The sequence below is a fragment of the Chiroxiphia lanceolata genome, chromosome 24 (genome assembly GCF_009829145.1).
Source record: "Chiroxiphia lanceolata isolate bChiLan1 chromosome 24, bChiLan1.pri, whole genome shotgun sequence".
NCBI classification, from domain to species: domain Eukaryota; kingdom Metazoa; phylum Chordata; class Aves; order Passeriformes; family Pipridae; genus Chiroxiphia; species Chiroxiphia lanceolata.
The window spans coordinates 3,232,497-3,260,226 of NC_045660.1; the positions used below are offsets into that span (position 1 = coordinate 3,232,497).

At 61.0% G+C, this 27,730-nt stretch overlaps 2 protein-coding genes across 3 annotated transcripts; both read left to right on the forward strand.

Annotated features, from left to right (window-relative positions):
* The first annotated feature begins 1,992 nt into the window (after positions 1-1,992).
* ASAP3 (ArfGAP with SH3 domain, ankyrin repeat and PH domain 3) lies at positions 1,993-18,978 on the forward strand. The gene is made up of 26 exons (XM_032710228.1): positions 1,993-2,201; positions 5,506-5,578; positions 6,125-6,270; positions 7,782-7,856; positions 8,146-8,195; positions 8,453-8,579; positions 10,509-10,594; positions 11,352-11,427; positions 11,559-11,645; positions 11,912-12,021; positions 12,261-12,330; positions 12,886-12,973; positions 13,479-13,527; positions 13,622-13,806; positions 13,910-14,043; positions 14,432-14,526; positions 14,817-14,997; positions 15,287-15,372; positions 15,481-15,596; positions 15,687-15,754; positions 15,906-16,013; positions 16,147-16,393; positions 16,489-16,777; positions 17,320-17,464; positions 17,622-17,744; positions 18,010-18,978. Exons 1-26 carry the CDS (start codon positions 2,079-2,081, stop codon positions 18,082-18,084), a joined length of 3,012 nt encoding a protein of 1,003 aa, XP_032566119.1. The 5' UTR covers positions 1,993-2,078; the 3' UTR covers positions 18,085-18,978.
* Positions 18,979-19,662: 684 nt separating this feature from the next.
* TCEA3 (transcription elongation factor A3) lies at positions 19,663-26,498 on the forward strand. 2 transcript variants are annotated; one of them, XM_032710153.1, is made up of 14 exons: positions 19,663-19,879; positions 21,376-21,438; positions 21,543-21,648; positions 21,958-22,123; positions 22,394-22,462; positions 22,683-22,751; positions 22,878-22,961; positions 23,237-23,314; positions 23,415-23,569; positions 23,844-23,900; positions 24,731-24,885; positions 25,411-25,557; positions 25,652-25,723; positions 25,841-26,498. In XM_032710153.1, exons 1-14 carry the CDS (start codon positions 19,811-19,813, stop codon positions 25,847-25,849), a joined length of 1,299 nt encoding a protein of 432 aa, XP_032566044.1. In that variant the 5' UTR covers positions 19,663-19,810; the 3' UTR covers positions 25,850-26,498. The 2 variants fall into 2 exon arrangements, with proteins under 2 accessions (XP_032566044.1, XP_032566045.1); XM_032710154.1 differs by having other exon boundaries at positions 19,664-19,879; positions 21,340-21,438.
* Positions 26,499-27,730: the final 1,232 nt, after the last annotated feature.

The window sequence follows — 27,730 nt, forward strand, 5'->3', positions numbered from 1 at the left end:
CCTGAGCTTTCACCCCTTAAACCAGGAGCATGGGAAAAGCCCCAGGGATGGGGGTCGGGTCCCTATGGATACTGGGGCTGGATGGGTTCATGCACCCTGATTTCAGGGCAGGTTTGGGGCTGCAGAGCAAGATCCTGGGGGAGCTGTGCCCGTGGAGGGTCCTTCCTCAGCCTGCTGCCTGTCCTGGGGATGCCAACAGTGCTGGTGTCACAGTGATCAGTGGTACCAGGGGATGGTGGTACCTGATGTCTGGTGGTCCCCAGTGATGCCCAGTGGTACCTGGTGATGATCAGTGGTCCCCAGTGATGCCCAGTAGTGACTGGTGACTGTTGCTGGTACTTGATCTCCAGTGGTACCTGGTGATGTCCAGTGGTACCCACTGATGTCTGGTGGTACCTGAGCTTGTGGCACGTAGCTCACCTGGTGAGGTGGAGAAAGAGGAGGAGGAGAGCCCCGGGCCAGGTAAGCCAGGCGAGGGGCACAGAGTGCTGTAGGCACGACCCTGTCCCCATGTCTCCATCCCCGTGGGGCTGCGTGTCCCGCAGGAGCTCGGGGGATGTCCCCGGGTCGTGTGGCCCCCCCGCAGTCCCCGGGCCGGCCAGGAGGTGGCAGGGCCACCCCAGCCAAGGGACCGCCCCGGCCCCGAGCCCGGAGGGACCCCGCGGCGCACCGGGGGGAAGAGAAGGTTGAGGGAGGCTCTTACCGACGGGGAACCCCCAAACCCCTCCTGCTCCCGTCCTGCCTGGGCTGCAGCCTCTTAACCTTGCGTCTGCCAGAGCCCTGCTCTGCTCAGGGATGTCCCGGGAGCTCGGCAGATGCCCGGTCCCCTCCAAATTAGGGCGGGCACCCCCAAACCGTGGGCTTGCCGGTGCCTTGAGGGATGGAATCTTCACAGCCATTCATCCAAGGCCTGTGATGGCTCTTCCCACACCCTGGTCCCTCCCAGCACCCCAATTACGCCGAGACAGAACAGGGCTTGGGCTGGACCTGATTAGGCACAGATCTGAGCTTTACTGAGCCTCACCCCTGGCTCAGTAAAGGGGTCGAGGGTTTGTCACCCTCTGACCTACAGGGGGTGAGGGGTGCTTGGTGCGAGGGGCGTGGAGGGGGCTGCAAAGCACACTCACCCCCATATTGGCCTCTCCCATGGCAAACCAGCCCCACCGAGGCTTTTTGTCCCCTTCTGTTCCAGTTTGTCACCAGCCCCGTGGTGGGATGTGCTCGGTGTCTGTTCAGCCTCAGCGCCTCTCCCGGCGTGTCCTGCGTGTTCCTCCGGGAAGAGCAAATAACCAGGAATGGGACATCAAAATCCAGCTCCTTGGGCCTGTGAGGGGTGGGATAAGTGAGGGGACAGTGGGCTCAGAGGTCCCCTCCAGCGAGACAAAGGACCGAGGGCTTTGGGAATTGTCCCCTGCTCAAGGATTGTCCCCTCAGGGTCTCAGGAAGGGCAGGATGGGGGCAGCCTCCAGTTAAACCAGTGCCCGGGGGGGACTGGGTTTAATCCCAAGCCATCCTTTACTGCGTCTCCATGTCCTGCCGAGCCGGGGTGAGGTGGCTGAGGGGTGCCTGGGAAAGGTGAGTGTTGGGGTGAGCGGGTCCTGGGTGCCTGGGAAAGGTGGATGTCGGGGTGATGTGAGTGCTGCCTGCCTGGGAAAGCACCCAGCCGTGCCGTGGCGAGACCGGAGGTGCAGATCCAGCCAGACCCCGGGGTTTTCCGTTCCTCCCCACACCGCACCGGGAGACCCCGCACCCCCCATCCCCCGGCGCGGGGGTCGCCTGGGGGTGTTATTTGGGATCCCGGGGGCTCTTCGCCTTTAACGGGCGGGCGGGCGGGGCCGCCTCGTGACGGCGGCGGGGCGGGAGCGGGCGGAGGGGACGGAGGGAGGGAGGGAAGGAGCAGCTCCCGGTGCGGCGCGCGGGGCTCCCGGTGCGGGGCGCGGGGCGCTGAGCCGGGCTGAGCCCGCACCCCCGGGGCGCTCCGCAGGGGGAGCCCCCCGCGCGCTCCCCGTGCCCCCCCAAGCCCCGGTGCCCCCTCCCCGGTGTCCCCCCCCCCCCCCGCCCGGTGTTCCCCCCGCACCATGCCCGAGCAGCTCAGCGTGGCCGAGTTCTTGGCCGTGACCGGCGAGGATCTGAGCTCCCCGGCCGCCGCCTTCGCCTCCAAGATGCAGAAGTGCCGGGGGGCGGTGGGGGCTCTGGAGGAGGTGAGCGGGGCCAAAGGGGCTCGGGGGGGGTGGTCGGGCTGCGCACCCCACCTGGGAACACCCCCCCGCACCCGTAGGTGCTGATCCCTTGATGCTTGCGCCTCCCTCGGGTTTCTGTTTTTTTGGGGTTCCTCCCCTTCACCCCGACACCCTAAGGCAGGTGCTTTGGGACCCTCGGGTAGGGAAGTTGTTTGCATTTAGCCAGCTGCCCCAGCGTGCGGGTTTTTTTGGGGGGGCAAAGCCTGTAGAAATGGGCAACAGGCTTTTTTTAAAGCCTCCTTTAAAGCTCCACGTGCCTCCCTGGGCTGGGATATCCCCCCATCTCCCCGGAGCCGGGGCGTCCCCCTGCATCCCTGGGGCCAGAGCATCCCCCAGTCCGATGATCTGGGCATTCCCCTCTGCCCCTCCTGGGACTAGGGTATCCTTCTTTTTCCCCCGGATCCAGGGTAGGCACTCCCTTCCCAGGAGCCAGGGCATCCCCCCAGAGCATCAGCCCCACATCTTCATCTGCTGTCGAGTTCCTGTGCTGCAGCCAGCTCCGATGGGACTCAGGGAGGTTCCCCGAGATTAAAGCCAGGGGAGTATTTTTAGGCTCCCCCCAATATCCCTGGCAGCGTTTGTGGGAAGGGCGGAGGTGGCGGGGGGTGCCTTCGTCCCCCTTCTCCCGCCTGGAATAAAGGCGGTTTCCAGCTGGTCCTGTGGCTTTTGCCAACTCCTCTTAGCGAAGGAATGGCTTTGAAGGAGAGCCAGGGCTGGCGGCGAGCGGGGGGCCCCAGGTGCCGGGGCTTTGGGATCCCTGGAGGCAGTGGGAGGGGTGTCCTGGGGCTGGAAATCTGAGGACACACCATGGGGCATCCTAGTCTCCACCAGTACATGCTGGTCACTGCCGTGGATCTGCCTCCCAGCTGGGAAGGGGGAGGCAGCTCCAACCAGGAGGGAACAGCAGGAATTTTGTTTGGCTGCTCGGAGAGGCTGCGGGTAAAGGGGACTGGGATGGGGGGAGAGGCGTCCCCCAGGAATGGCAGGGGGTCTCTGTGGGGTTGGCTTAGTAAAGCTCCAGTGAGCGCGAGAGAGCTGGGAATCGTGACTGGTGTCGTGTGCCATGGAGGCCACGGGGCTGAGCCCCCCGTCCCACTGGAGGCTGCAGGGAGGGGACCAAACCACTGCCAGGCCTTTGGCATCCCCTGTCCCAGCACGAGAGGAAGAGGGAAATCCAACTAAACCAGCTCCACACCACCCTCAGAACCCTGATGGGGCGATAGCCTCAGCCAAGGGGGATAATCAGCCCTGGTTTTGGGGGTGTGTGTTAGAGGGGACCGGGCACCTCCAGGCCGGGACAGGGTGACATGGCAGAGGCTGCTGGTGCACCCAGTGGCAGAGCTGGCAGATGAGCTCCCAGCTCCCCCTGTCCCCCAGGGCAGCACCACATCCTGCTCCCAGCCTGGCAGTTTGTCACCCTGGCCCTGGCACCCGCGGCGGCTCCTTCACTGGGCGGCACGAGCCAGTGCCGGGGGGGGATGCAGAAGAATGGCCCCCATTGAGAATCCTGCCCGGAGTCCCCAGGCTGGAGCCCGGGGATTCATCCCTTCCTCCATCCCACAGGGAATCCCTGCTGTTCCTGGCCCCACTGTCCTCAGCTGCCCCATGACCTGGAGCCCGGGGGTGATGGGTGTTATGGGGGGCTCCAAACATCTCTGCCCTCCATCCAGAGGGCTGTCCCTGTGCAGCCAAGGCCCGTGTTCCCAGCAGCCAGCCTGGTACATGAGGGATGCCAGTGTTGCTGCTGGGGCAGCCACATGAGGGGATTTCCTCTCCATTTACCACCCCAGTGCCAGGCTCTTCTGCCCTGTCCCCACTGGTAAACTCATGGACCCAATCCCAAAAGCCTTATGTCCATCCCTGCTCCATACCAGCCCCATATTCAGCCTCCTGCAGCGTGAGGTGGCACCAGGATGAGCTACCCCATCCTGGACACTCAGAGCAGTTTCTTCGCCCATTTTCCCAGTGATGCATCCAGAGCATCTCGTGCTGCCTCAGTTTCCCCTCCTTGTGACTATGCCAAGTTTGCAACCCTGGAGCATCCAGGCATCCAGCCCCAGCTTCCCCCTCCTGAGGCAGGGAACCCCTCTGCTCTGGAGGGCTTGGTGTGCCTGGATTTGGTGCAGAGAGGGGCCATGGGGGGCTTTGGTGCTCCCCAACATCCTCCCCATTGTAGATGCATTGCAGGACCCCTCTGGGCGGGGGGTTTGGCTCCCACCTCAGCCCCAGTTCCCTCCCAGCCGGCTCATCCTGGCCAAAGCTCATCCACAGCATCCCATCCAACGAGGAGGGCCTGGGAGAGCCTGGGAGAGTGGCCCTGGAGCCAGGCTGACCCTGCTGTCAGGAAATCAGGCCTTGACATCAGCCCCAAAACCTTCGGCAGAGCTCAGAGCAGAGAGGGAGCCTCTTTATTGTAATTCCTCCGCGGTTTCATCCCTCGCCCTTCTTGCTGTTCACACCCTCTAAATATTTCCAGCCTGTTATCATGGCTCTGGTACCTGCAGCCAAGCCACCCTTAACCCTTTCCTGTTGCTGTGTTCAGCTGCAATGCTGCAGCCCCTTGGCCTGGGGTTGGGCTGGGGTGGAGTTTGCCGTGGTGCTCAGGGTGCAAACGGGGGCTGTGCAGGTAGGGAAGGATGGAGGGACTGGGATGGGGATGGGGAGGGCTCCAAACCAGTGCAGGATGTGGCTGGTGGGGCTGCAGGGAAGCTCACGGTGCTGGGAGCCACAGGCAAGACCCTGCCTGAGCTCGGGGCAGGGGGGATTGTGGAAGGCCACATCCCTGGTTGTGGGGTTGTTGTGGTTTAGCACACAACTGGCACGGGGGTTTAGGGGATTTAGGTCGCCATCAGCAGGAGGTGAATCCTGGTTTGGGGCTTGTGCTGTGCCTAGTCCTGAGCTGTGGGGATGGGCTGATGTGATGCCTCCTTGTTAGTTGAAACAGCCCCTGCAAGAGCCAGGGAGGCATTTTCTGTGGTTGCTGGAAGCTGCTGGGATCCAAGGAGCCTCTCACCCCCTGCTACTGTCTTGCTCAAACCCTCCTCTCCAGGGGCAGCCAAAGCCCTGCCTGGCAGCAAAGCTACAGGGACCGGCTGGACACCGTGGCTCCAGCACCCCCAGGATGCCTCCAGCTCCTTTCCCAGCCCTGGGAGCTTGGATCCTGCCCCACACATCTGCATGGCAGAGCTGCAGCCTTTCCAAGGGCCAGCTGGGCTGGGGGAGCTCGGTAACGAGCTCCGTTTGTTTTCTCTCTTTGCTTTCTCAGAGCCTGGATGGGGACCAAGCTGTGCTCCAGAGGATCAGGAAATATGTGAAAGCCATTCACATCTCCGGGCTCAGTGAGTTGGGCTTCAGGAGGGCATCCCTGGACCATGGGGCTGGGGGGGGGGCTGGGACAGTCCTGTTCTCCACCAACACTGATCACACTGGACAGTGGGGTGGCCATGGGTGCTGGCCAGTGAAAGGTGACGTGGCTGCATGCTAAGGTGCCAAAAATTGCCTTAAGACAATATAAAAAGGGAAATTGAGAACCTTGGGAAGGTTGTTTTGGACATTCCAGTGCTGTCCTGCAGCAGGATCAACCCAGCTTTGCTATGGAGGGATGGGGAGATGAGTGCTGGGTGCTGGTGGGACTTCATGATGTGACCCAGCAACATGCTAAGGTGCCAGAAAACGTCTGAAATATACATAAAAAGGGAAACTGAGAACCTTAGGAAGGTTGTTTGGGGCACACCACTGCTGTCCTGCAGCAGGACCAGCCCAACTCTGCTATGGAGTGAGGGGGAGGTGGGTGCTGGGTGCTGGTGGGACCTCACGGTGTGACCACGATGTGTCGGGGTGCTGCAGGGCCACCCCATGTCCTTCTCCGGTGTCTCCCCCTACAGCCCACGTGGAGAATGAGGAGCAGTACAGCGAGGCCCTGGAGAACTTTGGCAACAACCACCTCTCCCAGAACAACCACGAGCTCTCCACTGGTTTCCTCAACCTGGCTGTCTTCACCCGCGAGGTCACCGCGCTCTTCAAGAACCTGGTGAGCTGTCCCAAACCCACCTGGATTTGGACGCCCCCCCCACCCCAGTGCAGCCCCCTTCCTCCCAGATGCATGCAGCAATCCCCACCTCCCATCCTGGGGCTCGGGGGCACATTCCCAGTGCTCCCAGGCCATCTGATACCCTCATTACTGGATTTACAGCTCATTCCCAGCTCCCCGGGGCCGCCGACCCTGGGATCCCATGGGCAGCTGGGGCTGCTATTTTCAATTTTTTTCCCCTTTTTTCTTTCTTTCTGTTTCGTTTTTTTTTTTTTTTCCTCACATCAATTGCATCTCTGATCTCTCTTGCCAAGAGTAAATCAAAGCCACGCTGGGCCGTGCAGTGGGGCCGTGGGGAGCAGGCAGAGACGGACGGGAGCGGAGCCGCCGGCGCCTTCCCCACCTCGGGAATGGCTCCGCTGGAAAACTCAGTTCCTGAACGGAGCCGGGTCCGTGCACACCCAGCAGCAAAGCCCCACGTGGCCCCCTCTCCATTCCCTTTCAAATCCCCCTCTCCAAGGGGTGTTTTTGGCCCCTGGCTCTGCTCGAGGAGGAGATTGATTTCTGCTGCCCTTCCCCCAGCAAGAATCTCAGATTTTTGGCGTCTTCTCTCCCAGTTACCCCAATCTGGGCCTCCCTGCTCCTCCCCTTCCCCATCCCGCCTGTCCCAGCCCACCCAGACCCCCGTGCTCCAGTGGGGCTCTGCAGAACTGTCCTGGTGGAGGAGTCAGATCAGTTTTGGGGGGCCCCCACCTCCTGCCCTGCATGCTGCCGAACTCAGTTCTGTGCCAGGACCCTCACCCAGATCCCAAAAGCTGTGTTTCCCCTCTTGGAGTCTCCCTGGAGCTGTCAGAAGCAGGGTGCCCCATTCCCACCCGTTTGGGGCCGGTCCTGTGCTCCAGGGCTGGGTTTCTCCCCAGGTGCTGCAGGGGACCAAAACCCTTTAAAAAAAATCTGGGTGCAGTGGGGAGGTCTCGTGGGAGCTGGAACTGCTCTCACAGCTTCAAAATGGGATGCACAGAGGGATTCCAGGACTCTGGAATGTCTGGAGTAGGCTCCTGTGTCCCCACCATGGACCCCTGCATGGCACTGCTGGGGATGGTAGTGGCTGCTCTGCTGTCCCCAAACCCCAGGAAAGAGGGACATTTTGGGAAGCCCCTTTGATACTGGGGGTGCTCTTTGCATCATGGGGCTGTGGAAGGGCTGGTGGCATTACTGGGTGTGGGGACAGGGACGAGGTGTCGATGGAGGGGGAACAGTTTTGGTTTTGGCAGCCGCGGTGCTGATGTGGTTTGTGGGAAGGGCCCTGCGTCAGACATCTTGCAGCCAGCTCCAACAAGCCCCAGCCTGCCCCGTGCCTGGATCCTGAATCCAGCCCTGCTTCCAGCCTCTTTAACCCTTCCCAGGGCAGCGATGGAGCTGGAGGGAGGTCCCTGGCACCGGGAAGGACCTGGGGCTCCAGGTCCCCCACCTCCCCCACTGTGGGGTAACCCCATCTCTGCCTTTTGCAGGTGCAGAACCTGAACAACATCGTGTCCTTCCCCCTGGACAGCCTGCTGAAGGGGCAGCTGAGGGATGGCCGCCTGGTGAGTCTCCCCCAGCCCTGTCCCCAGGGTCACCCATATGGGGACATGCTGCAGTGAGACCCCGGTATGGGCTCAGCTCATGCCTGTGGGCAGAAGGAAGGAGCAAGTACCAGGGGCTAGAAGGGAGCAGTGAGGGTTGGGGGTGATGGGAGCAAGGGGTGAAGACCCACTGGGGACATCCCTTGTCCTCATGGGGTGCAGTGCTGCAGAGCAAAGCCTTTGGCCACTTCAGTGCCACCAGCTCTGTCACCTTCCCTGACCTTCCCCCCCCTCCCCTCCTTTGCCACAGGACTCCAAGAAGCAGATTGAAAAGGCCTGGAAGGATTATGAGACTAAAGTGTAAGGAACACGCTGCCTCCAGCAAAATCTACCTAAATCCCGCTCTGCACAAAGGTGTTTTGTCCTTGGAATGGAGTCGGGCACCGATGGTGCCAGTTTGCCACTGGGAAGGCTCTGATCCAGCCTTTTCCAAAGGGGAAAGGGACAGGGAGAGGGGCTGGAGATGTTTCTCCTGATGCCATTCCCACCGTAGCCTCCAGCATGGGGCACCCCTCAGAGCAGGGATGTCTCCAGCCCACTGCCATCCCACTGCACAGGGGGAAGATGGAGAAGGAGAAGGAGCGATCCCGCCTGGCCGGGGTCATCCAGGCCGAGCCGGCGGCCGCGGAGGTGGCCGAGGACATGCAGAGGGAGCGGCGGCTCTTCCAGCTCCACATGTGCGAGGTAGGGACTCTCCTGGGGGGATACAGGGATTGTTCATCTCCAGGGGGATCGCTCTACTTAACCTCTGTGGGGACACCGGAGCCTGTCCCTGTCCCTGCCACCAAAGCAGCCCCATGTGGGTGCTGTGTGGGACCCTCGGCTGTCCCCATCCCATCCCTGCGTGGTCCCGGCTCAGGGATCCTCACCCCATCCCCAGATTGGGGTCCCTGTGGGATGCAGCTTCAAGAAGCACCCGTGGTGCCTCATGAAGTCCCCCATGAGGGTGACCCTTCTCTGCAGTGGTCCCACCTGTGTCCTCCCAGCCCCGCTCCTCCCCCCTCATTGGGTGGCTTTTGAGGCAAAAAGTGAGTTTTTCAGTTTTGGTTAGGGGGGCTCACGAGTCACCCCAGATCCCTCTGGCAGTCTCAGTTGCTGGCAGTCCCTGCTCAGGAGGTGAGATGGGAATAGGTGAAGGATGGAGACACAATTCCGGGCCCCCACAGCGAGGAGGAGCCCAGGTGTCCTGGCTCCAGACACTCGGCAGCCCCACAAACCTCTTTAAGGTGACACATAGAGCAGGGAACAACTCCCCAGTGGGTTGTTCCAGGGCTCTCCCACGTTCCCGAGGGCCAGAGCCCGGTGCTGCCTGTGCCCCTCCCAGCAAAGGGCAGGGGGTGAGGGGAGGAGGCTGCGCCCGCCGGGGAGCTGGGACAGGGCCAGATGAGTCACTGCCTTGAATAGTTCCACTGTGGGATAAATAACAGCACATGGAGAGGCGGGAGCTGGAGCTGGAGCCGGGCACGGCGGCTGCGTGCGAGTGGGGCACGTGCACGTGAGAGCTGCTGCTGGCCCTGCAAGTGGGGGGGGGGGGCAGCTCTTCTTGGGGGGTTTGAGGGGCATGTGATGCCCGTGGGTTTATAGGGAAGTGGGTTTTGCTGCTTCCTGGGGTGGGAACGTGGTCCTGTTCGTGGTTTGTGTCTCCCCATCGTGGGCCATCTTGCACCCCCAGGGCTGTGGGTGCAGCTGGATCCGGATCCGGGGGTGCTGGGAGCATCCCTGTGCACCCCAGGGCGTGGGTGGCAGGGCAGGGACATTCCATGGGAGCTGGGCACGTGTGGCCTTTCCCAGGTGGGACTTGGTTCAGGGAGTGCAGTGCTGTGACAGTGACTCAGCATCTCCTGCTTGCACGGGGCAGTTTAAAACACTCTGCAGCCCAGTGACCCCCTCAGGGTGTTCAGAGTGCCCAGGGCACCGGGAGACTCCATTCCAGAGGCTCTATCCCAGCATGGAAAGCCCCTGGAGCTCAGGGCTGCCTTCCCCTCCCCTCGCCTCCCGCTCAAAACCATTCCAGCAGCTGGAGAGGAGCTCGCAGGGGGAAAATCTCTTCCCCTCCTCATTTTGCTCAGGGTGAGCGAGACTCTGGGTCTTTCCTTCCCTGCCTGCAGCTGATGGATGGGTTTGATGCACGAAGCTGAAATTCCCCATCCCACGGGACACCTCGGCAGACCTCCAGGGCTGGTGTGCTGCAGGTGCTTGCTGCTTGGAGTCTGATTTTTGGGAATAAAAGGGTCATATCTTAAAAAACTTCTGGGATTTTTTTTTTTTCCTTTCCCCTTCACGAGCTGCCTTGAGTTTTGGTTATTTATTAACTCCAGAAGTAATGAGCAGCAGGAGAAGCGTGCTTGGCTGGAAACCCCGGAGGCCTCAGCCCTTGAACTTTCCAGCTCTTGGAGAACTTCCAGAGCCAGGTTTTTTGAGGGTGGTCCCCTGTGAGCTGCCTTCAAATCCAGCATCGTGACTCGACTCCTTGAAGCCCATCCAGTGTTTTAACCCTCCTCCCCGTGTCAGGAAGGGAAGCGAGGGCTGGGCAGGCTCTTGCTCTTTCCTCTGGGGATATTTTCAGCTGGTCCTTGTCTCCATCACCTAATGGGGTGTCTTCTCCTCCTCCAGTACCTGCTGAAAGCCAGCGAGTCTCAGATGAAACAGGGACCAGATTTCCTGCAGAGCCTCATCAAGTTTTTCCATGCTCAGCACAAGTAGGTGCCACCTGGATAAAGGTGGGACTGTTGTTGCCTTTGGGAGGTCCCACGAGGGCCTGGGGGCTCCTTCTCCCATCCCAGCTCCATAAAGCTGTTGATGGAAGTGCTGGGCAGAGCCCAGGTTGCATCTGGGGAGTTGGAATGTGCTTTCTGTTGGCTTGAGCAGCTGTAAACGTGTCCATGGGGCTGGGGGAAGGGGGTTGGCTCGGGATATATCAGATGATTTGGTTTCTGGATTAGATTTCCAGGGATGAGTTCAGCTGAGAGGCTCCAGCATCAGCTGTGGGGCTTGTAACGAGGGTGTTTGGAGCAAGGATTAACATCCCCTTGCCTTTCCCATCGCTCCATGAGGTTGGAGTGGGTGCCATCATCCCCTGCAGCTCTCGAGTGGGGAAACTGAGGTAGAGGGGACAGTCCTACTGGTTAAAGGCATATCCTTGGCTGGGGCTGTGACCCAGAGACCCCCAGATGTGGCCTCCAGCAGAGCTGCTCCCCAATGAGACGAACTGGGATTGACCAAGAGGCCAATCCTGCATCCCAAACAGCCCAAATATGTGGAGTATCCAGATCCCAAGGCCTTTGGTGGGCTCTGTCCAGATCACAGTAGCCAGGGAACCACAAAGCAAGGGCAGCTTCCCAGCGAGGGGGTTGCCATGATCTCCTGCCATGTTTCCTCTAAAAAAAAAAAAAACACCCCTCTTTTTTTCCTCCATCCTCCCTGTCTGCATCTTAATCACCCTCAACAAACGCCCAGTTTCTTCCAAGATGGCTGGAAGGCTGCCCAGAACCTCTACCCCTTCATTGAGAAGCTGGCTGTGTCCCTCCATGCGGTGAGTCCCCCACGCTCCCATCCATCCATCCAGACGTCTCCCATGGGATGCCACCCCCCCCTTGTGCCCGTGCCAGTCCCTGAGAATGCCCCTGCTCAGCACAGCAGTGGTGGCAGCTCCTCCCTTTGCAGCTCCACCAAGCACAGGAGGAGGAGGTGAAGCAGCTCACGCAGACCCGCGATTCCCTCCGCAGCATCCTGCAGCTGGAAAACAAGGAGGTGAGACCCCCGGGATGGGCATGGGAGAACTGGGAAGGAGCACTGGGAGGGTGCTGGCTACGCTGGGGTTAGGTTGGGGATGGGGAGAAGCTAAGGAGCAAAGGGGACATCCATGGGAGCAGAGCAGGAGACCTGGGAGATGTTTGGATGCTGGAAGGGCACGGGGGTCTCTGGCATCCTGCTGGACACTCCACATAAGGGTGAGGTCACTTGGAGCAGCCACTCCTGCATCTCTCACTTTGTTTTTAACTGCCTTTTTTTTTCAGGAAAACCTGAGCAGGAAGAACTCTGGCAGTGGCTACAGCATCCACCAGCACCAAGGGAACAAGCAGTACGGGACGGAGAAGTCGGGATTCCTGTACAAGAAGAGCGATGGGTAGGGATGAGTGTTATCCCAGAGAGCTCCCAGCTCCATCCCGGTGTTGTTGATGCTCATGGGAGGCCCCAGAGCTGGGATCCCCACAGCCCATAGCTCAGCAGGACATTCTGTGCTCTGTGAGTTACAGGAAGCACAGCCCCACAAGATCGTGCCAAGGGCTGCCGGGGGAGGTTTGGGATGCGGATGTGGGCGATCAGGGCCGTGAAACCCTCACTCTTCCTCTTCCTCCTCCTCAGGATCCGCAAAGTGTGGCAGAAGAGGAAGTGTGGTGTAAAATACGGCTGCCTGACCATTTCCCACAGCACGGTGAGGAGCGGGACGGGGCTGCAACCCTGACCCTTCTTTGTGCAGCCTTGGTGTCTGTTGTCCATTGGATTTCAGATCCCTTTCTTTCAGGTTTGAGATCCAAACTGGTCTCAAATCTGCCTGGCTTAGAATTTAGCACAAAACGGGACTGGAAAGCCTAAAGGGGATCCCCCATGTCTGACGGGGGTCCGTGGGAGGGAAGGGGGGGTTGGTTGGGGCAGCGAGTTGGGCGATGAGGGTCCAGACAAGCCCAAAAGGGGCTGGGGTGGGTTGGGAGGGAGGTGCTTCCCCCTGGTGTTGGAGGCTGGAAACTGCGGCAGGGACGGAGGATGTGGGCCAGGGACATCTGAGAGCCCTGTTCTCCTGCAGAGGGACCCTGTTCTCCTGCAGAAGGTCAGACAGGGTCCGACTCCCCTGGTTATCCCAAGAGGAACTGTCTGTGCTGGTGCTTGTCCCCCCACAGTTGCCGTCAGAGATGGTGATGCCCAATCCCTTGGTGATGCCCATCCCACCCCTCCCAGTCCTTTAACCCCTCTCCATCCTCTCACCCTGCAGATTAACCGTCCCCCTGTCAAGCTGAACCTCCTCACCTGCCAAGTGCGGCCCCACGCCGAGGAGAAGAAATGCTTTGACCTGGTGACACGTGAGTGCCCAGGGCAGGGTGCCATGGCTGGGGGGGGTGTTTGACCCTGAGAGAGAGGCTGTGGTGGGAGCTCTCCCTTTTTGGAGCGGGTTTTCCCTCTGAAGCCCTTTTAACCTGGCTCTGGGTGCCTCCCTGGCTGTCTTTACAGAGGAAGGACCAATCTCTCCAAGATCGAGAAAGCTCAGACAAAAAGAAGTTGTGACAGGGCTCAGGAGATAGGAGAGTGATGTGCAGTAATTTAATTTTTAATTAAGCAGCTCCTTTGGAGAGATTTTAGCAGATTCTTGCTGTCCTGGGCATCCCTGAATCATAGAATGATAGAATCCCAGAATGGTTTGGGTTGGAAATGACCTTAAAGCCCATCTTGTTCCACCCTCTGCCATGGGCAGGGTCACCTTCCCCTAGGCCAGGTTGCTCCAAGCCCAGTCCAACCTGGCCTTGGAACACTTCCAGGGATGGGGCAGCCACAATTTCTCCCCTTTCCCTTCCCTCCCCATCCCTGCAGACAACAGGACATATCACTTCCAAGCGGAGGACGAGCAGGAGTGCGTCGTGTAAGTGCCACAGCCCATCCCCACTCCTTGAGGTGCCAGATCCTGCTCTGCCTTTCCCATCCTCCTCCTCCTTCTCCTCCTCCCTCCTGCCCAGGTGGGTCTCAGTGCTGCAGAACAGCAAGGACGAAGCCCTGAGCAATGCCTTCAAGGGGGATGTGGGCAGCGGGGCAGCGGCGGGCGCCGGGGTGGACGGCGGCGTCCAGGAGCTCACCAGGCTGGTCATCAGCGAGGTGAAGAACATGCCAGGGAACAAACAGTGCTGTGACTGCGGGGCCCCGGGTACGTCAGGGTGCCCCCCGCCCCCCCTGGGTGTGGGTCTGGTACCCACAGGGGTCACAGCATCCTGTGTGATGCTGACCCCCCCGTGCTGCTCCCACCGCAGACCCCACGTGGCTCTCCACCAACCTGGGCATCCTGACGTGCATCGAGTGCTCCGGCATCCATCGGGAGCTGGGTGTGCATTATTCCCGCATCCAGTCCCTCACCCTGGATGTCCTCAGCACCTCTGAGCTGCTGGTAAGCTGCTCCCTGAGCCTGGAGGTCTCGTGGCTGTTGGGAATCGCCCTCTGCGGCTCCCAAACCTTCTGGGATGCAGAGTTCATTCTTCCTCCTCTGTCCCCAGTTTGCTCCAGTGCTTGCTAACTTGCCCCAGTTTCCCCAGTGTGGTGGTTTGGGCAAGGGGGGGGGCCTTTACAAACCTATTTCCTAAGGAGGGGGATGCTGGAACTGCTCCCTCCTAAACCAGATCTTCCTCTGCCGTGAAAGATCACCCCTAGGGGAGGTGCTGCTCTAGAAAAGTCCTGGGTGGATCCAGTGGATTCCTTCCCTCCAGGATGTGATCTGGCTGGGGCAGGGGGAGTGTGGCCAGGAGGGCTTGTCTCCCCCCATCCCTCTCTCTCCATAGCTGGCTGTCAGCATTGGGAACACCCGTTTCAATGAGATCATGGAGGCCACGCTGCCCACGCAGGACTGTCCCAAGCCCTCAGCTGGCAGTGATATGTGAGTTGGGTGCAGGATGTGGGCTCAGGGTGGCATAGGGGGAGGAGGAGGAGGAGGAGGAAAAGGAGTGCATGGTGTGTGGTCTGCCCTTGCTTCCATGCAGTCCAGGGATGTGAGAATGGAGGATCCTGATGTCATCACCTGGATTTTGGTGGGGGATCTCCGCCTCTCTGGAGGCTTCCCCTTGATCCCAGGGCTTCGGGAGAAGGGAGGAGCTCAGGGTGCCCCTGGCTGTGGTGGGAGCTGGAGGGTTCTGGTCTCCATGCCCACCCAAGCCCCCTTTACTCCAGGGCTGCCCGCAAGGAGTACATCGTGGCCAAGTACATGGAGCGTCGCTACGTCCAGAAAAGCAGCCGGGACGATCCCCACCGCCTCTGGGAAGCCATTCGTGCCCGGGACCTCCTGGCCCTGCTCCAGGCCTTTGCTGAGGGGCACGACCTGGCCAAGCCCCTGGCCAGCCCCGAGGGCCAGGTGAGCCCCACACTTAGCAGCGTGGATGGATTTGCCCCCTCTGGGTGCCTGTGCTTGGAGTTTTCTTGGGCTTTGGGTGGAGAGGTGCCCCTGGGAAGATGAGCATCCCTCAGGTCCGGCTTTCCTCTCTCCTTCAAGTTGTGGGAGATGAGGGCATCCTTGAGTCCAGCTCTGCTTTTCCCTCCATGTCATGGGACATGAGCATCCTTGGGTCCAGCTCTCCTCTCCCCTCCGTCCTGGGGGAGATGAGCACCCCGAGGCTCATCTCTCCTGTCCCCTCTCGTGGCAGGAGGCAGGTGAGCTGGCGCTGCACATGGCCGTGCGCCACGCCGACAGATCCTCCCTGCCCTTGGTGGACTTCATCATCCAGAACGGGTGAGTCCCCAAGTGCTCCCGGTGTCCCCTGCCCTTTCCCACACGGGAGGAGTGTGCAGGAGGCCTGTGTGCTCTCAGGCCTTGACTCTCCTGCCGGTGGCTCTGCAGGGGGACGCTGGACCGGGTGACGCAGGACGGGAACACGGCCCTGCACTACAGCGCGCTCTACAACCAGCCCAACTGCCTCAAGCTGCTCCTGAAGGGCAAAGCCACCTTCACCACAGGTATGGGGCTGGGATTGGGGGTTTTGGGGGTCTCTGGTGGGAGGGGCAAGGCTGTAACCTGGATCTGTCCCCCTTTTGTCCCTCGGGCAGCGAATGCAGCGGGTGAGACGGCTCTGGACGTGGCGAGGAGGCTGAAGCACAGCGAGTGTGAAGAGCTGGTAGGTGTGATGGAGGGATTGGGGGAGATGGCTTGGGATGGGGAGGGGGGACCAAAGCACCTGGGGAGGGCTGGCATGGAGGTGTGGGGGGCTGCTGGGGCCTGTTCCCTCTCTGCCAGGACTCCTCTGACCTGTCCCATCCACCTGGCAGCTGGAGCAGGCACAGGCAGGGAAGCTCTCCCTGCAGATCCACGTGGACTATGACTGGGAGCCACCCTCAGAGTTCCCTTACGACAGTGAGGACGAGCTGGAGGAGAAGGTACCTCTGGGAGGGGACAGCACATCCTGTGACAGAGATCCCACATCCCCAGTGGGGGGGACTGGGGGAGCGCAGACCCTTTTTTGGGGCTGGTGGCAGTGGGGCATCCCTGGACCCACGTGCCTGCCCCCAGGTGAGCCCCCTCCAGCGCTCCTTCAAGGGCACGTCCCCGCTGGCCGCCAGCCCCCCACCCGCCTGCCCCCAGACCCGCTGGAGCTGCGTGGGGGGGATGGACATCACCAACAAGACCTACGAGAGCATCCTGGTGCCCTCCCGCCCCGCGCCCCGCCGGGCCCACAGCGAGGAGATCCCCCCGCCGCTGCCCCTCAAAAACCCCACGCGGGGCGGCTCCCGCCCCAAACCCGGCCACAGCCCCACCGGTGAGTCGGGGTGGGGAGGGGTCACCCGTGGTGGGGTTCTCCTTTCAGCAGGACACCGATTTATTGTCCCCGTTGTGTGTGTGTGTCCCCCCCAGAGCGCCCCGAGCTGCCCCGGCAGGCGTCAGAGCCGCACTTCTCCGGGCCGGCGGAGGCTCCGGCACCGCGCAGCCTCCCCTCTGCCAGCAGCACGGGTGCCCTGGATGGCACCCCTGGCCCCCCGGCCCCCGGCACCCGCAGCCCCACCGAGAGCCGGCGGGCAGCCTACTGGGAGACCCGCTCCGAGAGCGACGCCAGCAGCACCCGGAGGGGGCCGGAGCTGAGCCCCCCGCCCGGGCAGCCCCCGCCGGGCAGCACAGCCCCCGACATCCCCCCCGTCAAGTTTGGGTAGGGACCCCCCCCACCTCCAGGCTGGGGGTGCACTGGGTGTTGGGGGGGGGGGTCACTGTGGTGGTTCGGTTTCAATTGCCCCTTGTGGAGCAAAGGGGTCCCCACCCCCTGGAGACCCCAGAGGAGTTGATGCTGCCACTGGGACGCAGGATGGGATAAGAGCAGCCATGGGGGTGATGGGTTGTCCCTGGAAAAGGTGATGCAGATTATTTGGGGGTGACACCAAGACCCCCATGCAAATTATATTATTATATAAAAATTTATGTAACAGTATAGATGCATTTTTATATAATATATAATGATATTTATATATTATATAAAATATTATATGTCTTTTTCTCTCTTTTGGGAAAATGTGGTGGGATGGGCTGGTTTGAGGGAGTTTGGGTGCTGAGGTCCCTCCCTCCCCATCAGCATCCAGGGGTCCCTTGGGTCCCATGGGGGAGCCCTGACCCTACTGAGACCTCCCAGGGAGGAGGACAGGGAGGGGGAAGGCACCAGTAGGGAGGGGGTGACACTGTCCCCACTGTCCCCCACAGCTCCGAGAGCACCCGCTCGTACCGGCGCATCGGCGGTGGGGTGGGCAAAGCGGGGTCGGCCGTGTCCCCCCAGAGCCCTGGTGGCCCCGAGGACCCCGCTCTCAGCAAGGTGCCCCCTGTGCCCATGCCCAGGAGATTTGCTCCGGTAGGTGCCACGACTCGGGGGGGTGTCTGCATCCCCAAGCATCCCTGCTCTCCTTATCCTGGGGCTGCAGAGGGAAGGATCAGGGGTGTCACATCCCTGCACCCCTCTTGGGAGCGACTTTGGGGGGGGGTTTCACCTGCTTTCCACCTCGTTTTAGGCCAAGGGGAGGCAGAAGCGGGTGAAGGCGGTGGCTGACTGCAAGGGGGACAAGGCCCGGGAGCTGACCTTCTCCAAGGGGGAGGTGATCGTGGTGACACGGGAGGAAGATGAGCAGAGCTGGGTGAGTATCACCGTGGCACAGGTGCTGGGATCCTGATCCCGGTCCTTTTTTCCCTCTGGAGGTGGCTGGGGTGTTCCTGGGGGGCATGGATGGGGGAATCCTCCGCCCATCTGTGCATGGAGTAGGGCTGGGAAGGCTTCAGCTGCTGTGTCACCCCGGCTTAGCCTCTCTAAATTCCCCTGGGAATTGGGATATCAGCCCCAAAGCTTCTCCCGTGCCTGAGATGGAACTCCCACCCCCTTGACCCCCATCTCTGCACCCCCAGGTCGGCTTCATCGAGGGTGACGGCTCCCGCACCGGAGTCTTCCCCGCCAGCTTCGTCCACCTCTTGCAAGACTGACCGGGCAGTTTGTCACTGTCCCCTCGGCCAGGACCAGAGGCAGCTCCCTGCTGGGGGCTCAGCAGAGCCAGACCACGAGGGACACATGCCCAGGACCCTGGCATGGGACCACTGCCCTCCAAGGGGGCTCAGAGATCACCCACTGTCAAACCCGTCCATGGAGGGCAGCGCTGGGGAGCTGAGGGGCAGAGAATGGACACGCTCGCTGCATTGGTGGGCTGAGGTTTCTGTGCCAGCCCCTGATCCTGCTGCTCTCCCGTCCTTCCCGGGGGCTCTGCTCATCCCCAGGCATTTCTTCTCCCTTCCTCTGCAAGGACTTGGGGATGGGGGAGCTCCACCCTCTTCCAGGTAGTCATGGAGCCCCCTCCCCAGCCTGGGGGGAGCAGGGCTGGGGGGCAGCCGTTTCCCCCCCAGCCTCCTTCTGTACCCCAACTGTGAAACCTTTGGGATGGGCAAGAAATAGGAGAGGGCTCTTGCCCTCACCGGGCTGGGCTGGAGGGTCTCCACCCCAGACTTGGAGCTGCCTGGGCTGGTGGGGCTTGGGGATGCTCCAAAGCTTCCCCAAAACTCTAATGAAATGCCATTCCCTGATTTTGGGGGGGGTAGGAGTTGAGGTGGCACCACAGAGCCCCTGCCCCATGTCCCTCACCTGGGGTGGGTGCTGGATCACCGCCCCAGCCTTGGGGGCCTCTCCAAGGGAGTTTTTGCATTATTTTTCTGGGACCAACATCCCCTTGTGCCAGTGTCCCTTGGGACCCACCTGCCTCTGTACCCTCCCAGTTTACCCTCTTCCCCCTTCTCATTTCTGTGTCAAATGTTTCATCTCAAAAAACAGTCTTTTTTTTTTTTTAATGTTTTCTGTCTCTGATTTCTAATAAACCATTGTTTTTGTAAGGACCTGGTGCTTTGGGGGGGGGGGGGCAGGGCTCGGCAGGGCTGTGCCGGGCACCAAAACCTGCAGGAGGAGTTGGGATGTCATTTGTCATCACTCAATCATGGAATGGTTTGTTTGGGAGAGGACCTTAAGGATCATCTCCTTCCACCCCCTGCCACGGGCAAGGTCACCTTCCCCTAGACCAGGTTGCTCCAAACTCCGTCCAACCTGACCTTGAACACTTCCAGAGCTGGGGTGTTCTCAGTATTGGAATATTCTAATACGTTGAATATTCCAGTGTGTCGGGATATTCCAGTATAGAGGAATTCCACATATATTGGACTATATGGAGTATAAAGACACCACCACCACCACCCCGCCCCCCAAGCATCTTGCCGCCGCAGGACACCAACTTCGGGAAGAGCAGAGTTTGCCACGCAGCACATTCCTTCCTTCCCCCCCCCCGCCGTGGCCCTCGGGATTCCCTGGCTAAGCCATCCCGGTGCCAAAGCCCCCACCCTGTCCCCGGACCCCCTGTGCCCCCCAGGGCCGGCACAGCCGCGTGCCTCCCCCCGCTCCTGCGATCGTGGCTCCCGGCTATATTTAGCCCTCCCCCGTGCTATTTCGCCTTCCTGGCAGGAGTTTATAACTGGCCGGGACAGCCCCACCTCCTTTCTGCTTTCTCTCTCTCTTCCCTTCCCTTCCCTTTCCCCCTTTTCACCCCTCTTTGCTCCCTCCCACCCGCCTGCCCGGGACCCCCCCCCCCCTCAATGCTGGCAGTGCCCGGCTGTGCCCGTGGCCACCGTCCTGCCCCGCGGGCCACCAGAGCCCGGCGAGCCACGAGCCCCCGGAATGGGGCCCGCTGAGGAGCTGGTCCGGATTGCCAAGAAATTGGATAAGATGGTGGCGAGGAAGAGCACGGTAAGGTGGCCGAGCTGCTCGGGGTGCGTGCGTGCACATTTACACACGTGTGCGTTTGCACACATGTGCACGTTTACACACGCGCGTTGTTTACGTGCGTGGCAGCGTGGATTGCGAAAGGGGGGCGAGGTGTGCCCTTCACCCCCCTTCCCGTTCACCCTGGAGGGGCTGAGTGGGTTTAGGGGGTGCTGAACCCCCGCAGGTGCCTCCAGCACCCCCGGGGTGCTGCCTGTGCCACCCCGCCCGGCCTCGGGACATTGGAGCCAGCACCCGGGGGGGTTCATTTTGTCCCCAGTTTGAGGCTCTCCTGTGCCCCATTGCTCCCAGGCAGTGGGATGTGGGGGTAAGGAGGAGGTCTGTCCATGGGTGGCAGCTCCGGGTGCCCCTCAGCAGTGCCAGACTGTGGGTGACAGGTGTTTGGCCACCAGCCCGGCCACCAACACCCGATCGGTGCCGGTGCCGCGGGCTCGGATCCCAGCGAGGGATCACTCCGGGCTGGGGGACACAGCCTCCCCCAGCCCCCCCAAGCCCTGCCTGTTGCAAAAGGAGGGGAGGGGGCTGAGCGCTGGCTCCCGGGTGGTTTTGGTGGTGCCAGGGGGAGCCGGGATCCAGCCCTGCCACCCTTGTGCCAGGTGAGGATCCATCCGGGGATCCTGGTGAGCCGGTTACGTGTGCTGAGCCCGGCCCTCAGGGTTAATATTTGACTGTTTCCGTCGGCCTTTGCCCCGACAAGGTGCAGGCTCCTGGGTGTGGGGGAGCAGCTCAGGATCTGGTGATTTTTGGGGTGCCAATGCTTGGCACCAAACCATATCCCGTGGGAGCCACGCGGGCTCTGTGTCCCGCTGGGAGTTACCCCCGGGGTCAAGGGACTGGGGAGCTCCACACCCCTCCTGCTGCACTTTGGGAAGGGACAGAGCCAGGGTCCGACCACAGCATGGGGTCATTCCTGCACCCACCATACCGAGGGGGGCCTAATCCAGCCCCTGTGGTGGGGGTCCGTGGAGCTGGATCCCTGGAGGGGGATACCTGGGAGCTGAGTCTGCTGCTGGGGCTCTGAAAATACTGAGGAGGAGCGGGAGGACTCCACGCCCAACTACCTTTAGCCCAGGAGACACTGCGGGGGGTCAGGATGAAATCCCGGGGTGGGTGTGTCCCTCCTGCCCCTGGGTGGGGACACTGGGGGGGTCCCCCAGCCATCACCAGCTCCCAGCAGCCGGGGTTTCCTTGGGGAGGGGTTTTCTCAGGTTTTAAGCTCCTGCTCTGCAGCTGGAGACGTGATTTGGTGCTGGGATGGCCCAGCAGGATTCGGATGTGGGATTTTTCTGTGGTGTGTTGACACGGGGGGTCAGGTGTTCCCAGAGAGCAGCCCAGCGCTGCTTTGGGTCCCCTTGGGGTGCCCTCCCTGGTGCTGGCGAGAGGAAAGGGGGGACATGCAGCCCCCCTACTCCATTTATCTCCAGCTCCTCAAGGGCCCCCGTGGCTTCTCCCTGCTCTAGGAAGGGGCGCTGGATCTGCTCAAATCCCTCACCGGCTACACCATGACCATCCAGCTGCTCCAGGTGAGGGGCTGGGGGTGGGGGGACACCCCATGGGGCGGCTGGTCCTGGCCCTCCCGTGCCAGCTGGCACATCCTTAAGGATGTGTCCCTGCCGCGTGTCCCCAGACCACACGGATCGGGGTGGCCGTGAACTCGGTGAGGAAGCACTGCTCCGATGAAGAGGTGGTGGCCTCGGCCAAAATCCTCATCAAGAACTGGAAGCGGCTTCTGGGTGAGCAATGCCAGGGGAGGAAGGAACCCCCCCAAACCCCAAACCCTGTCCCCAAACCCCAGGGAGGCTGCACTGGGATCAGTCCCAGCCCGTGCAGGCTCCCATAACCTGTAACCCAGCCCTCCCAGGCAGTGAATGGACTTGGACTTTCCAAGGGCTTGTTTTCGCTCCGGGATGGAGTGGTGTAAATCAGTGTGTGCCCCACGAGGGGTGAGCATCCCCCCAGTCACCCCCCAGCCCAGGATGCAGCTCCCCAGGTGCCCTGTGCTGGTTTGGGCTGTGGCTGTGACACCCAAATCCTTCCCCCAGAATCCACCACCCCAAAGAAGGACAAGGACGCGGATGGGAAGAAGGAGAAGGACTCGGATGGGGACAGGGACAAGAAGAAGGGGCTGGATGTTTCCAGCTGCCCCAGTGAGGGGGTGAAGCACCCCAAGAACCCAGCTGAGAAGCACAAGGAGAAGCACAAGGAGAGGTGGGGGCTCCTGCCCCCAGCTGGGGGGCACCAGGGGCTGATATAAGACCACCCCCTGTTTAGTCCTTAAGAGTTTATCCCTCTCTGCCTGCCCATGGATGCCCACACTTCTGGAGATGAAAGGGCAGCAGAAGCAGCACCAGGGTGGCTTTTGGAGGATGGATAATTGGGAATTTTTTATTTTCCTTTCTCTAGAGCTAATTATTCCTTGGATGAGGGCTGTTTGGATGGTGCTCATCTGACCCTGTCCCACTCTCTCTCTCTCCCTAGGAAGCCCAGCAAATCCAGCTCTCATGCTGCCACCACCCAGGGCCACTCTGCCAACTCCAACCCAGAGAGGTACCTGCTGAAGGATGCCCTGAGCTCACACTGGGCTCTGCTGGGCATTGCCAGCCCAGGGGAGGCTTTCCTGGCATCCCAGGGGTTGTGGGGCTCAGGGCTGACCCAGCTAGGGATGGGCTGTGCAGAGGGGCAGGATCTGGCTCACAGGACTCTGGGAGATGCTGAGGCTGGGCTTGCTGAGAGCATCTCTCCCTTCCTTTGGGCTTCCCTGGTGAAGAGAGTCCAGTGACAGCCGGAGCCCCACTGCGTCCTCCAAGAAGTCACCTCTGGATGGCAAGAAAGAGAGGTGGGTACTGGGCTGGGTGGGGATGGGGGAGGTTGGACCCCACCCCCTCACTGGGCTGTGGTTGGGGGTCTGGACCCACTGCCTGGTCCCTGTCGCTGTCCTCTGACCTGGGGCTCGTCCTACCAGGAGGGACTCTGCTGACTCCAGGTCCTCCACCACCTCAGCTGCCTCCTCCTCTTCCTCCCCACAGAAGAGGCTCTCGGGGGAGAGGTAAAGAGGGGACATCCCAGGGCAGCCTGAGGATGCTTTGGGAGTCCCCTCTGGGGATGCCCTGACCATGGGAGCCCCATCCTGGGTGGGCAGAGATGGCTGGGAGCCCTGATCCTACCATGGGCCCTGGGACATTCCTTGGGCCCTGGGGAGATTCCTGTTGGCTTCTGAGCGCTCACATTGACGTGCTGGTGCCCGAAGTCCTGCCACAATTCCCTCTCCCCTGTCCTGCCCACCCCATGTCTGGTGTCATCCCACTGTCCCCTCTCCCCCAGGAGAGCCTCTGTGGGCTCCAGCCCCTCTCCAGCTCCCGCAGGCTCCCGGAGAAACTCCAGTGACAGCAAGGAGGAAAGGTAGGAGAGACCCATCCCGCTGCTGCAAGACCCTGGCAGGTCCCTGGGGCTGTGCCAAGACCTCACCCCCTGCCTGTCTGTCCCCTGGTGTGCCCCACAGAGCCAACAGCAGCAAGGGCAAACCAGAGACACCACGGACCCCCACCAGCCCCTCCTTCTCTCCCAGCCCCTGTTTCCTGGCCCCCTGTTACCTCACAGGGGATTCCGTGCGGGACAAGTGCATCGAGATGCTGACGGCTGCGCTCCGTATGGATGGTGAGCGGGGCTGGGGGGGGCTGCACCCCAGCCTGGGCTGTTTCTCCTGTGGGACAACCCTAAAGGGAGCCTTCAGCGCCAAAATGAAAGAAAAGGAGGTTGGTAGGGGTGATGGGGGTGGGTCTTTGTAAAGTTCAAGGTGGGTAAAAATGGGTATTTTGGAGATGGGGTGTCTGGGATAAGTAGGGGGAAGACGTGAGGTGTTTTGGGGGGTGCGGTGAGACTTGAATGGTTTCACACCTGAAAGTCACCCCTTGACCCCTCTGTCCTTTAGATGACTACAAGGAGTTCGGTGTCAACTGTGAGAAGATGGCATCAGAGATTGAAGACCATATCCTTTGGGGAGGGTGGGGTCCCCGGGCACTGTCTGCTGGGGGAGGGCACACGTGGGCTTGAGAGTGGTGATGGGGACGGGGCAGAGGGTGGCAGGGACAAGGACAGAGTGTGACAGGCTCTGCTGTGCTCGTTGCCTGCAGAGGGAGCCCAGACCACGGTTAGAGGATGCAGAGGCTGATGTTGATGCTGCTGTTGATGGTGAGCAGAGCATCGCCTGAGCACCTGCCTTAGTCCGGGGGGTCTTTATGTCCCCCCTCAAACCACTCTGCTCAGGGACCTGCCTTCATCCCTGGGGAAAGAAACCCAAACCCAGCCAAGGCCTTTTCCTTGAGCCTGCTGTGGGTGCCTATGTGCCCAGGCTGGCAGGGATGGAGCCACCTCATCTCACTCCCAGTTCAAGACCTGGGAGTGTCTTGGCAGCCCCCCAAGACCGAAATCAGCCCCAAGGTGGGGCCGTACCCCTCCTGGGTACAGTTTGATTTTTGGTGCATCCCAGACTCTGTGCCGGAAGCTGTTGGCTCAGCCCACCTGCCCACATCTGTGCAGGCAGCGGGTGGCTTTTGGCCATCCAGGGAGGAGGGAACAGGCTGAGTCCTCTGCAGCATGAACTTGTCACAGCACAGGGCTTGCTGACAGTCCCTGAGCCCCATGCCTCTGGCATCCAGGCAAGGCAAAGCTGTTGTCTTCCCAAAGCTCTGCTTCCCCCTCCTAAACTCAAGGATGGGGACGCTCAGGGAGTGAATTCCCATTGAAATGGGCCATCTCCACGTGGGCACCGACCCTGGTGGCAGCCAGCAGCCCCCTTGATTCCTTGACAGGCCCCACATATCTTCCAGGAGCTGAAGAGCACGGACATGAAGTATCGCAACCGCGTGCGGAGCAGGATCAGCAACCTGAAGGACCCCAAGAACCCTGGGCTGAGGAGGAACGTGCTGTGTGGGGCCATCGCGCCCGCCCTCATCGCCCGCATGACCGCCGAGGTGGGCACGGGGCGGGGGGCACGGGGCTGATTCATGGGTCACATCCGTCCTTCCTCCACAGAGGATGGACTTGGCTTGGTGGTGCCCACACTGGGCTTGTCCCAACACCACCTCGTCCCATCCTGGTACTGGCTGGGCCACAGGGAGCAACAGGCACGGGGAGAAAGTGGAGGCACTGCCCCTCAGAGCCCTGCAGCCCCCCCAGCCCATCACAGAGCTGGCTGTGGGATGTCACAGGGGCAGGAGTCAGCCTGCAGGGTCCCCAGTCCTCCTCCTCAACTGGAGTCCACAAATCAGGCTCCTGGGAAGCCCAGTTTCCCCTGCAGGGAGCCAGATCCCTGCGGGCAGCAGTTTGGGGTCGAGGATGGGGTGACTTTCCCGTCTGGGTGGGTCTGATCCCTCCCGCGAGCACAGAGGGCAGGATCAATCCTGGTCCGGGAGAGGACGGGGAGGGTGCTGGACCACGGCAGGTGGCCGTGAGCAGAGCTGTGGCCACACTGACCACGGGGCCGACGCTGGTGGCAGGAGATGGCCAGCGATGAGCTGAAGCAGCTGCGGAATGCCATGACCCAGGAGGCCATCCGGGAGCACCAGATGGCCAAGACGGGCGGCACCGTCACCGACCTCTTCCAGTGCGGCAAGTGCAAGAAGAAGAACTGCACCTACAACCAGGTCAGCCCCGGCCCCTGGGGAACCCCGGGAGGTCTCTCCTGGCCCGATCCCCACCAGAGGGGTCTCTGCTGACCCGACCCCTGCTCCATCCCAGGTGCAGACGCGCAGCGCCGATGAGCCCATGACGACATTCGTGCTGTGCAACGAGTGTGGGAACCGCTGGAAGGTCTGTGCCCATCTCGGGGGGGTGGCACACCAGCCCTTTCCTGGCTCCCTCCAAAATGTTGCTGGGGGGTGCTGGGTGAGGGCTCACCACCTGCCCTGTGCTCTGCCTCTCCTGCAGTTCTGCTGACGGTGCCGCTGATGGGGCTGGAGGGAACGTGGTGCGAGATGAGATGCTGTGGTGACCATCACATGTGGGGAGAAGGGTGACAGGGTGGCACCACTCCCTACACCCTGGCTCCCTGATTCCTTGCACTGGGCTCCCTCAAACATCCCAGGCAACCAGGCTCCAGCAAAGTCTGTTTTGCTCGAGAAGGTCCCAGTGAATTCAATGGTTCCTCCCTGTAAATCCCTGCCCTTTGCTCAGGTTGAGCTGGGATCCCGCTGGGAACAGACTCATCCCTGGATAGAGAGACTGGTATGACCTGGGCAGCGTGCCCTTCCCTGTGGGAAACCTGGACTTGGATGATTTGGGGGCAGGAGGAATGTCATCCCATGGATGTGGGGCTGTGCCCAGGGTTGGAGATGGGAGTGGGTCAGGTTTTAACCCAAACACCTTCTTCCTCACCTGAACACTCGGAGGGAGGGCATGGAGGGGATGGGGTGATTGCAGGGTGTCTGGGTGCTCTTGGGATGCCACTGTGTCCCTCTATACTGAAACACAAGGACAATCCATCCTGGCTTGAGGGCACTGTGTCCCAGGGAAGAAGGAGGGATGGCGGGGAGAGGAGTGAGGAAAAACCCTCCAGCCAAAACAATAAAGGTGTAACTGTCTCTGAGGCACAGACTGTTTTGTGAGGAGGTCTGGCACCTCTGCCTCAGTTTGTACCCCCCCAGCTCGAGCCTTGTGGTCCTCTGAGAGCTCCCACCCAGCTCCAACACACACCCTGCATCCACCAGCCCCCAGCTTGGGATGTAACTATGGCTTGATGCTCATCCATCACCTACCTGGTGATTAAAAACTTTTAATTATGGCTGGAGCAGCTCCCTGGCTGGATCTGGATGCTGTGGGCTGTCCCAAGGCAGGGCAGAACCTCCACTGACAGCCAGGAGGGTTTTCCAGGGAAAGGGCATCAGAGACCAGCTGGGACACGTCCCTTTGGCTATGGGAAGTTTGGGACAGAGCCTTGTGGCACTGAGCCCGTCCCTTGTCACCACCAGCCTCTTCCAGTGGCAGTGAGATGTGACAGGGACACAGGAAGGTCACAGTGACCACAGGTGGCCACGGGTGAGGAGGAGGAGGGTGCTGCTCCCACGCCTGTGTGAGCTCACATGCAGGAGGATGGTGGAACTGCTAATTAACCCATCATTAATGTTCTAATCTTGGGCTGAGGTGTGAATTTTTCCCCAGGCAGAGCCCAGGGCTGTTTGCACCCAGAACTGGGTGCTAAACCCTCCGTGTTTGGGGGTCCAGGCCACCTCTGAGCCCCCCCCAGAGAGCTCTCTGGGCTGCAGTGCTCGTTAGCACGCCGAAGTCATTAATAAGCCTCCAAGGCAATTATTTACGCTTGCAGAGTGCGTGTGGCTGCAATTAGGGAGTATAGTGGGTCGTGGGGGATGAATAAAACATCAGTGTGACCTTGAGCTGGGGAGGGGGAGCTCAGGAGGGGCAGTTCCAGGGCTCCTGGCTGTCCCCAGGGTGTCACAGGGCGTGTTTGGGTGGGACAAGGCTGAAACGGAGGATTTGGACCTGGGTTTTTTGGAATCCAGTCTGATAAAGGCATTTGAGCAATACCAGAGGGACCCTGGCCCCAAACACGTTACTGTGGAGCTTTTGGCACCCCTCTATGTCCTTCTGTCCCTAGGAAAATGTCACCCTGTGGCCCCTCCCCGGGTCCCCTGGGAAATCCCAGAGGAGGAAAGGGAGCAGGGAAGGCAAACTGGAGAGCAGGGCACTGCCACCCAGGCAAGGATGTCCCAGCTCTCAGGGAGGGCTTTCCCACCTGCCTGAAGCTGGAGGAATTCTTGGTCCTGAGGGATTCTCTGGCCTCGGAGGGGGGGGGGGGATGCA